An 11,569-nucleotide genomic window follows, 5' to 3' on the forward strand; every position below is an offset into this window, starting at 1 on the left:
CCATCCTCAGCACCATATAAAATAAATAAATAAATAAAATAAAGATATTGTATCCATCTACAACTAAAAATATATATACATATATATTTTTAAAAAAGAAATTATTTTCTACAAAAGTTTTATGAATAAAAAAAGAAACCCTATGAACCAGGCACATTTGTGCATGCTTATAATCCCAGCAACTCAGGAGAATGTAGGCAAGAGGACAGCAAGTTCAAGGTCAGCCTTAGCAACTTAGTAAAGCCCTATACAACTTAACAAGAATTTGTCTCAAAATAAAAATAAAAAGGGCTGGGGATTGTAGCTCGGTGGTAAAACAGCCCTGGGTTCAATCCCCAGTACCACAAAAAAAGGGAGAAATCTCACAAATGCTCAGGAATTTGAACACTATTTTTATATGTATACAACTATCCTCTTACATAATAACTAATATAATAGTAGTACTCTTTCTGATTTTAGCAATTAGGCAAATTTCCACATGTATTTCAAAGGTGCCAGAATATGCCATCCCAAAATATGCCACTTTGGAAGAAGGATTACTTTGACCTAACAGCACTAAAACTGCAAATGCAAGTAGGATGTGCTGATCTTTCTTTTTCTTCCTGAAAGCAAGAGAAAAAAACCCTAATGGAAGTTGTCTTCTCAGTATCAGAAGAGTTAAGGGCTGTGGATATAACTCAGTTGGTAGAGTGCTTGCTTTACATGCACAAGGCCCTAGGTTCAATCCCCAGTACCACCAAAAAAAAAAAAAAAAAAAAAAAAAAGAAGAAGAAGGAAAGTTAAGTTCTTATCCTAAATAGAAAGTTGAGACTGAGACTTCTATACAAATATAACTCGTTAAAGTAATTCTTAGCCTCCTTTGTCCTCTCCAGTTCGATTATTTTTTCACAATTGTCTCTCCTATTCAACCCAGAATTTTGCATTTAGGTTTTACCACTCTTTGAGGTCTTCATTTCTTTTTGAGAGCTCCAGAGTCACGTAAGTTTTATTAAATAAGTGTGTACTTTTTTCTTGTTAATTTGTCTTACATCAGTTTCTTGGGCCCAAGTCAAAAAATCCAAAGAGGGGAAAATTTTGCCTCTCTACATATTCTAATAATTCAATTTTACTTCATGTTTTAAAAACACTCACCATAAATTATTGCATATGAAAATTATAGAAGCTACCATCTATTTATTCCATCTATCTAGCCCAGCTATTTACAAAGGAAGTATCTTACGCCTTCGTGGCCTCCAAAAACACAGAGATTTGGCGTTTTATATAAGGCTGCCTCAGGATGCTCCTCACAGAGGGTCTTTCTTCAGGTCTTTTGCTCAGCATTGTTCTTATCAGTTCTGCCAGCTCTGGGCTATAAACTCTTGGCATTGGTGGCAGCTACAAAGAAAAATAATAATGCAATTATAACTAGTGATCTTATGAATTAAATAAAAGATAATAGAAGTTTCCCAATATTTACTTAAATTCTTACATCCATACATCCGCTGAAGTAGAAAATAAACCAGCCTAGAGCTGGGAATGTGGCTCAGTGGTAGAGTGCTCGCCTGGCATGCATGAAGCTCTGGGTTCAATCCCCAACACCAAAAAAAAAAAAAGAAAGAAAGATTTATACACCAGGGTGTTCAATGCAGTGTTGTTTAACAAATAAAAACAAATTCCCCTCCATAATGAACCTGTGGAATAAAGTATGGTACATTCTTCCTATAGACTACTAGGCAGCTGCTTAAAAAATATAAGACAAGTATTGACCAGAAAAGATGTCTCTTATGCATTAACCCAAAAAAAGGAAGTTGTGTACCATGGAATACAGCCTGATTCCATTTCAGTTTCTTTTTTTAAGTGTCTGTATGTGTATATATATTGAGTCATGTCTGTTTTAAGGCAGAGAAAAGCTAGGAGGCCTAGCTTGTTAGCAGTGGTTATCTCTAGGGGAGAGAAACAAAAGAGAAGGAATTTCGCTCCTTTCTTTTGGATTTTTTAAGTAGTAGAATACAGAAAAAAATTTAATTTTTGTTTGTGTTTTTTTAATATTTTTCAAATTTAAAAATTAAATGAGTTTTGGGATAATACTAAAATTAGTAGGTGATCTGGAATCTTAAAATTTAATGGTGCATGGACTCTTGACACTACAAAGGGCAACTACCCTCATAACATACAAAGTTAGTGCAATGGCACATGTCTGTAATCCCAACAACTGAAGAGGCTAAAGCAGGAGGATCACAAGCTCAAGGCCAGCTTCAGCAACTTAGTGAGACCCTGTCTCAAAACAAAAAATCAAAAGGACTAGGGATGTAGCTCAATAGTAAAGCATCCCTGGGTTCAACTCCTAGTACTAAAATGCTTTCTGCAGTTTCTAACCACTTATTAGTGATTGTGATGATTTTGAATGGAACAAGTTCAAACAGAGTAGACTCATTGTAGATAGACTCACTCAACCATCAGCTGCTCAGGAGATGATGCCAACAGCCTCTCAGAGCACCAGCACATCCTGTGGCTACAGAGAAAGATTTTCAAAAAGTAGATTCTTTTGAGCCATTAAGCCACCTCTTTTTTTCTTTTTTTTGACATCATGTTGGGGATTGAACCCAGGGCCTTGTACATGCAAGGCAAGCACTCTACCAACTGAGCTATATCCCTAGCCCCCATTAAGCCACCTCTACAAATTAATATAAGAAATTATCAAAGCCAGGCACAGAGGTATACACCTGTAATTTCAGTTTCTTAGGAGGCTATGACAATAAGACAAGTTCAAGGCCAGTTTGGGCAACTTGGTGAGACCCTATCTCAAAATGAAAAACAAAAAGGGACTGGGATATAGCTCAATGGTATAGCGTCCCTGGCTTCAAGCCCCTGGACCACACAGATACAAAAAAAAAAAAAATCAATTCTTTCTTTTTAAGTTCAATCTTACATAGTAGGAACCCACCTTCCCTCTATCCCAGCCAATACTGGGGACTGAATCCAAGGGTGCTTTATCACTAGACTACACGCCCCCCACCCCCCGCCACTTCTTTTGAAACAAGATCTTGCCAAGTTGCTGAGGCTAGCTTTGAACTTGAGACCCTCCTGCCTCAGCCTCCAAGCAGCTGCGATTACAGGCATGCCCCAACACATTCAGCCTTCCTTCTTAATTATTCACCCAGTATCAATGACTACTCATTAACTAACCAAAATCATCCAAGATTTTACCAGTAGTTATTTACAAATCTGCATTACATAAACCTTGCTTAATTAATTCTAGATTAGCTTTTTACCTTTCCTTCAATAATCCGATAAACTAAAGAATTCATGTCTTTTGCATTGAAAGCATGTTTCAGGGTGGCCATTTCATAGACACAGCATCCCAAAGCCCAAACATCAGACTAGGGAAAAAAAAAAAAAAAGTGAGTGATTAAATGCTAGAAGACCTTATTTTCACTTTTCCCTGTTTAAAAAAAAAAAAAAAAAAAAGATATTGTCCTTTAATCAACACACAGATAATTCTGATTTAACTGTTCTGATGGGTTCTAAAATGAATACTCTCCCAGAGACAAGGTGAAAACATGCATAGCCAATCCTACCTTATAGTTGTAGGGTCTGTTTGAGAACAATTCAGGGCTCATGTAATAGGGTGTGCCAATGAGGGTGCTTGCCATGTCACAGTGGTTTTCTAACACTCGAGCAATTCCTAGGTCACCCACTTTGATGATGTTTGTTCTTGTGAGAAAGACATTTTGAGTTTTCAGATCTCGATGAAGGATGTGTTTTTCATGTAAATACTGAGAAGAGAAATCGAATCTCATTTTATATAAACACGCTGATTTGTTTATTTATTCCCTTTAAAATATCATCAGTAATTGCAGGAATTAAAGAGCCTTCATTACCTATCTACCAAAACATTACTGTTTTATAATCTCTAAATAAAATACAACCTTCAAAGTAAAAATATTATACGTTCTACACTTTAACTGGCCCTTAACCTTCCAAAATTGTTTCCTGGTACCTTGACAATCACACCATTTTAGTATTACCTGGACCCAGTTTTAAAATATGCCTAAAAACTCCCACTGAAGGTAGGAAACTTACACAAAGTCAGGTGTGCATTCCTCTCGGGCTCATGAAATCCTGGGCATAATGTTTTCAAATATTACAAGATCATCTGTATTTAGAGAATATCTTAGAACAACAAAGGCAAGTAATTCTGGACAATTCTGCCCAGTTCCAGATTGGCAGTTCACAAATAGTCTCGCTCTAGGGTATGTGTATATTAAACAGAAACTTGTGCATTTCTACCTCCACTGCCACAGCAGGATAAAAGCCCAAACTCCCACTGTTTAGGAATATTAATTAGAGAAGCCACCTTTCAGCATGACACAGCTCACCAGCTACTGACAAACATGATTATTCTTTGCTCTTTGTTGATTCAGGGTCTTTTTTTTTTTTTTTTTTTTTGTATTAGGGATTGAACCCAGGGACACTTAACCACTGAGTCACATCCCAGCCCTTATTTTGTTTTTTTTTTTTTAATTAATTAGAGACAGGGTCTCACAGAGTTGTTTAGGGCCTTGCTAAGTTGCTGAGGTTGGCTTTGAATTTACAATTCCCCTGCCTCAGTCTCCAGAGTCACTAGGATTACAGGCATGCGCCACGGTACCCAGCTGACTTAGGCTTCTTAAAATTGACCTTCTTATGAATATTAAATGAAAAAAGAATTGACTCCCTGCCCCCGGCAATTAGACATGGAATCTGAGTCTACTACAATATAGATATCACTCACTCAGAAACATTCTAGTGTTACAGTAAGAGGGACATACATTCTCCAAAAAAAATGTTTTGTTCATGTAAGCACTGGGGAAATATTTTCTGAAAATACACATCATCTTCCTGCCACCTTGGAGCAAGTGGGATGTTATGAGTATAAACAGTACCTGCAAAGCCATGGCAATCTGTACAAACCATTCTACCACCTGACTTTCAGGCAGAAGTTGCCCTTTTTGCTCCTTGAGCTTCCGGTACAGATCACCTCCTTCACAGAAGCCCATGACAATGTAGAGCAGGCCATCTCCTCCCTCCCATGACTCTTTGTAGGTGACAATGTTGGGGTGCTTCAGCTGAGACAAGAGCTGAGCTTCCTGTTCAGCAGCTCGCCGTTCTCGGCTGGAGGCATTTCGGAGGTTCAGTTTTTTGATGACATACTAACAATGAAAACACATATTTTTACAATATGCATGTAAACATACAGTTTTATAGGTTCTAAAGTGTCTAAGAGCTTTCATAAATGTCCTCAAAACCAACCTTCTGGAACCAATCAGATAACCCACTAATTTTGTATTTTACAAAGCATAAAACTGCTAGAGATGTAACTCAGTTGATAGAGCACTTTCACAACATGCAGAAAGCCCCTGATTCAATCCCCAGCATCACAAAGAGAAAAGGGAAGCATGAAACCAGGGAAAATTTTTGCTGTTACTAATGATACTTTTTATAAGTTGGGCCATGTAGGGTCACAAAAAAGAAATTATCCTTTCCATCTGCAGTTTACAATTTCATTGAGCCAAACCAGCAGTCCCATCTACTTTAGGAGACTGAGACAGGATTGTTTGAGTCCAGGAATTCAAAGCCAGCTGGAAATAGTGTGATCCCCATCTCAGAAAAAATGGTATGCATGGTGAAGCACACCTGGAATCCCAGTGACTCAAGAGGCTGAGGAAGAAGAATTGCAAGTCCAAGGCCAGCTTCAGCAACTTTACGAGCCCTAAACAATTCAAGAAGGCCCTGTCTCAAAATATTAAAAAAAAAAAAAAAAGTAGCTCAGTGGTAAAGTACCCCTGGGTTCAATTCCCAGCACAAAAAAAGGAAAAAAAGAGGAAGAAGAAGATGATAACAAAACAAAAAATATACAAATTAATTAATGGCTAAAAAGTGAATCAAAAATAACATACCATTGGATCAGTCATAAAATCTGGGTTAGAGAGTCCTTAATTCCTTAACCTCTAAGTTCCCCCTACAAAGAGGCATAAAAATATATCTTAAATATACATCTCCAGACAGAATGGGTTTATGGATACTCCATGAGTTATTAGATAATCCATGGTCCAGGAAGGTTGAAAATCACCGATCCTCAACCTACAAAATTATTCTCACTTTTAAAAAAATCAACATGCTTTAACATCTACTATACTTCCCTCACTCAAAAGACCATACAATTCATTTCTTCAAAAACACATACAAAAAGGTGCTTTGTGAAATGTAAACTACTACTCAAACATGAAGGGGTATTATTATAACTAATCTCCTGTTCTCAGCTCAAAAATCTAAGGAAAATCCCCCTGTGCCTATTGAATAAACCTCTTATGCCTGAGCTTGTGTTCCAGGCACAGCAACCAGCACCTGGGACAAGGAGGAATAGGTAAGTGGGCCTATGCTTAGGGTGAACATCTCTTAGTTTGGTGCAACTGGGTTGTCAGTGATCTGTTAATAGTACTTCCTTTCAGTTTTAAAATTGTCCCAGCTTGTACAATACACTATGTAATCACTCTTCTTAATAAACCATATTGAAGAACTTGTTCATTATCCTTTGGGTGACAGGATAAAGTGTTTTAAGCAAAGTTGTGACAACATCGCTTTTAAGTTTTAGAAACAGCATGGAAGCTGAAGGAAAGTAAGTGATGGGTCACAGAGCAGCAAGTAGGTGTGGGGAAAAAAAGTGGTATCCTGGATTGGGCTCGTAACATTGGAGACGGAGAACCCTGTTGGCTTTGTGATGTATAAATATAATCAGAGTTGGGGGGCATTAAAGATAACCCATGTACCCAGCGTGGGAAACTGCATGGCTGATGATACTGCTCAATTGAAATAGGGGCTGGGAATGAAGGTTTGGCAGGAAGGTGATGAATTGAGTTTTAAATGAGTCCAGCAATCTAGAGTTAGAGAAGTTTGGGACTCTTTGTTCACGAAGTAAGGCTTGAGAGGTGCTGGGTTAGAATGCATGATACTTGCCTGCTCACATGGAATTGTTGGGGGTGGGAAAAAGGTGTGTACTCACTACCACCTATGGGAAGTAGAGGAAGAATGTGCGCATATGATAAGGGGCCTGGCCTCGTCTTGATAATCAGTTTGGGACAATTTCCCTGAAGAAGTGCCATCCTAGATGAAACCTTTCACCCCGCCCCGGGCCCCGTCCTCTGAAATCGGTTCATGCAGCCCTGCCCACCCTTTGCTGGGCCCGACCCCCGCGGACCTGCCTGCCGTCTCGCCGGTGCTTCACGAGCGTCACCTCCCCGTAGCTGCCTTTGCCCACGACCCGCACGTAGCAGTAGGCGGCCAGGGGCATGTTCCTGACGCAGACCCACAGTCGAGATGCGGCGGCAGCAGGTAGGGCGGCGGGCCGCAGCAAGAGGTCCCGCTCATGCCCGAGAGGCTGCGGTAGGGTGGGCTGTGGAGACAGCCTGGCAAGGGCAGGAACACCTAAAGCCGGCCCGCCGCGACGCCGCTGCCATAGCGATCCCAGTCGGCGCAGTCCTGCGCATGCTCTGGTTTTCCCACAGGACCCGCCATAGAGCTGACGCGGGAGAGGCCAGAGTGGTTTCGCCGCCCTGGGAGAACCTGCCATAGAGCCGCGACGCTGGCCGGCCAGAGCGACTCCGCCGGGTCCTGCGCAAGCTCCGTGAGCCTCGGCTCAACTGCACAATTGCCATTTACTGTGGAAGCTTCTGCTGGTTTTGCAGTTGATGATTCTAAGAGCTTTATGCGTATGGTTCGTTCATTCTGTGAATATTTACTGATCGCCTGTGTGCTTGTCTGTCAAAGTCCTTGCCTTCCTGGAGCTCACATTCTAATGTGTGTGTCTGCGTGTGACATACGCTCGCTTTATCTCATGCATAACAGTCTGTGCACCCAAGGTCCATCTTACTTTTTGATACTTTGCAAAGTAAACAAAGCTGAAGATATCAGTACTTTTCCAACCGTGTGGTCCAGCCAACATCTCCCTTTCCTAGAAGCATTTACTTTAGAACAACAACAACAAAAAAGTGTACAAGTAAAAATCTTTCCCCTGCCCCTGATAAATAGATTTAGATAGACTAGAGATGATCTAGATATATCGTGCAACACAGGAGTATCTTTCTCAAGGACTGAAATCCCTTCTTTTGAGATTTAATCATCAGCAAGGGTTAGGTCTCTGTCTCCAGTCTATGTGGGAGGATAGAATCCTAATTTCCACATTGCCAGCTAGCAAAAACAGCTGGTTTAATTATATTTACATTGACCAACCCATTGTAATTTTTCATTTCCCTTTATGTATGTGAGCCCCCTGCTCACTCCTCTTTACTCTCTCATTCTCCCTTTATAACGCGCAGTCACCTCTACATAAATTGGAATGAAGCTCAGCTTTTCTTCCTACTGGTGTAGTTACTGAATAAAAATCTGTTTTCTCTGCTTTTTACTGAAGCCTGGCTTTATCTTTACCAACATCATTAACTTAAGTTAAATATTTGTTTATGATTTTTTTTTCTTTTGGTTTTCTTGTGGAAACGAAATTTGCATTGTGGATGAAATATGTTTGTTTTGGGTACTGGGGATTGAACTCAGGGGCTCTGGACCACTGAGCCACATCCCCAGCCCTATTTTGTACTTTATTTAGAGACAGGGTCTCACTGAATTGGTCAGCACCTCGCCTTTGCTGAGGCTGGCTTTGAACTTGCGATCCTCCTGCCTCAGCCTCCTGAGCTGCTGGGATTACAGGCAGGTGCCACCATGCCCAGCGAAATATGCAAATCTTAAACGTGTAATTAGATAATGTTGACAAATCCCTTCACCAAACTCTATCAAGATAGAAACCAAAAGAAGCCGGGAGCGCTAGCGCACTGACAAAACTGACAGTAGGGACTCAAATAAACACCCATGTTCATAGGGACATTAGTTACCTCAGCCAAAAACTGGAAGCAATCTTAAGTACTCATATTTGGATGTTGGATAAGCAAATTGTGCTGTATACAGATACTGGAATATTATTCAGCCTAATTAAAGGAAGGAAACTGACATGCTGCAACATGGCTGGACCTTGAGGACATTATGCTAAGGGAAACAAGGTAGTGACCAATGTGACTTGTGTGAGGTATCTAGAGTAGGCAAATTCATAGAGACACAGGAAGTAGAATGGTGTCAGTGGTTGGGGAGGGCCGAATTGGAAGTTAGTGTTTAATGGATACAAAACTTCATTTGAGGAGAATGAGAAGATCCAGATATGGACGGTGGTGATGGTCCCACAACAATGTGAATATAATAGGTCACTAAGTTGTGCACTTAAAAATGGTGAAAATGTTAAATTTTTTTTAAGTTTCAAGAAAGAGCTACAGCAGTGTTTTCAACCTTTACTTCATTATCACATTCCTGAAGAGCCTTTTCAGACTGCTTTTTCTAATCACTCCCCTGCCATGAATTTTTTTAATATTTATTTTTTAGTTATAGGTGGACACAATATTTTATTTTTATGGTGCTGAGGATCGAACCCAGTGCCTCACGCATGGTAGGCAAGCGATCTACCTCTGGGCCACAACCCAGCCCCAAATTAATACTTTTTAAAAAATAATTTAGTTGCAGATGAACACAATACCTTTATTTTATTTTTTTTTTAATTTTTAAAAAAATTTTTTATAGTTGAGCACAATACCTTTATTATTTATTTTTATGTGATGCTGAGGCTCAAACCCAGGGTGCTAGGTGAATGCTCTACCACTGGCCACAACCCCAACCCTATTTTTCTTAATTTTTATTTGGTGCTGAGAATCGAACCCAGTGCCTCACACGTGCTAGACAAACGCTCTACCACTGAGCCACCACCCCAGCCCTAAATTATACTTTACATACTCTTTTGCATCTGGTTGTTCATTCAGTACAATATCTATGAAATTCATTTCTGTCATTTCTATCAATAACTTGTTCCTTTTTTAAAAAATATTTATTTTTTAGTTGTAGACAGACACAATACATTTATTTTATATTTTATTTTTATGTGGTGCTGAGGATCGAACCCAGGGCCTCACATGTGCTAGGCAAGCACTCTACCGCTGAGCCACAATTCTAGCCTCAATAATTTGTTCCTTTTTATTGCCAAATAATATTGTAATTGCACAAATACCTTGCAATTTGTTTATCTACTTACTTGTTAATGGGTATTTGTCTTCTTTCCCCTTTGGATTATCATAAATAAAGATTTTATGAACATTGGTGTCTTTTTGAGAATATACTGGGTAAATATGTAGGAATGGTGTTGCTGGGTCATAGGATGGGCAAATAATTAGCTTTATAGGGAGGGATTTATTTTTACATCAAGTGAATTAGCTCATATATCTTTCCATCAACACCATAAAGCTGGTACTATTATCATCCCTGTTTTAACTGAGTTTCTAAGGAGTTAAGAAGCTCAAAACATCTGAGTGCATTGCCCATGCCAGGCGCAGTGTACATGCCTGTAATCCTAGCTGCTCAGGAGACTGAGGTGGAGAAGCGCGAGTTCAAAGCCAGCCTCAGCAACTTAGTGATGCCTTAGCAACTAAAAAAGACCCTGTCTCTAAATAAAATATATAATTTTTAAAAGGGCTAAGGATGTGACTCAGTGGTTAAGCATCTTCAGGTTCAATCCCCAATATGAGAAAAATTTTAAAAATGAGAGAGAGAGGGAGACTGAGTAGCACACTAGACACCAGTCACCGTTAGCTCTCCTCATCCCCTTCTTCGCACTGCTCCCACCATGGCCACATAATCATGCTTCTAGCACCTTTCATCCGTGGACCAGGTTTATACTAGCCATCTTTCAACAATCCACACTCTTCCTTCCTTTTTTTTTTTTTTTTTTTTTTTTAAGATGGAATCTCCCTGTGTGGCCAGGCCCAGCATCCAACTCCTGGGCCCAAATGATCCCCACCTCCCATCCCTACAGGCACTTATACTACAGCGCTCACCCATCAACAGTCCAGTCTTGAACTTGTCATACCCCTCCTCAAAATATCTTTTTTTTTTTTAATGTCAAAATTTAAGGGCTGGGGTTGTGGCTCAGCGGCAAACCCTCACCTAGTACGTGCAAGGCCCTGGGTTTGATCCTCAGCACCACATAAAAATAAAATAAAGGTTTTGTGTCCAACTACAACTCAAAAAAATAAAAATTAAAAAACAATTATTCCATGTTGTATTACTTTTTTCTTTTTTTGTACCAGGGATTGAACCCAAGGGTGCTTAACCATTGACCCACATTCCCAGCCTTTTTTTTAAATAACTTTATTTTATTTATTTATATGTGGTGCTAAGGATCGAACCCAAGACCTTGCACATGCAAGGTGAGTGCTCTACCGTTAAGCCATAATCCCAGCCCTCCCAGCCCTTTTTTATATTTTATTTAGAGACAGGGTCTCGTTAAGTTGCTTAGGGCCTTACTAAGTTGCTGAGGCTGGCCTTGAACTTGCATTTCTCCTGCCTCAGCCTCCTGAGGCACTGGGATTATAGGTATGCACCACCGCAACCGGCTCATGTCAATATTTATTTCTTTTTTTTCATACCTTTATTTTGTTTATTTATTTTTATCTGGTGCTGAGGATCG

General features: G+C 39.8%; 1 protein-coding gene across 3 annotated transcripts in view; it reads right to left on the reverse strand.

The window, feature by feature from the left end:
• Nek4 (NIMA related kinase 4) overlaps positions 1–7,494 on the reverse strand; it is a 28,280-nt gene extending 20,786 nt beyond the window's left edge. For all 3 annotated transcript variants that reach the window (XM_076835900.1, XM_076835816.1, XM_076835765.1), the window contains exons 1-5: positions 7,217–7,494; positions 4,905–5,171; positions 3,558–3,755; positions 3,252–3,359; positions 1,220–1,374 (exon numbers count right to left, since the gene is read on the reverse strand). In XM_076835900.1, coding sequence (XP_076692015.1) covers positions 1,220–1,374; positions 3,252–3,359; positions 3,558–3,755; positions 4,905–5,171; positions 7,217–7,309 — 821 coding nt within the window. In that variant the 5' untranslated portion in view covers positions 7,310–7,494. The remainder of the gene's footprint in view (positions 1–1,219; positions 1,375–3,251; positions 3,360–3,557; positions 3,756–4,904; positions 5,172–7,216) is intronic.
• Between the last annotated feature and the right edge of the window lie 4,075 nt (positions 7,495–11,569).

This window comes from Callospermophilus lateralis, chromosome 1 (assembly GCF_048772815.1).
Source record: "Callospermophilus lateralis isolate mCalLat2 chromosome 1, mCalLat2.hap1, whole genome shotgun sequence".
Lineage (NCBI taxonomy): Eukaryota > Metazoa > Chordata > Mammalia > Rodentia > Sciuridae > Callospermophilus > Callospermophilus lateralis.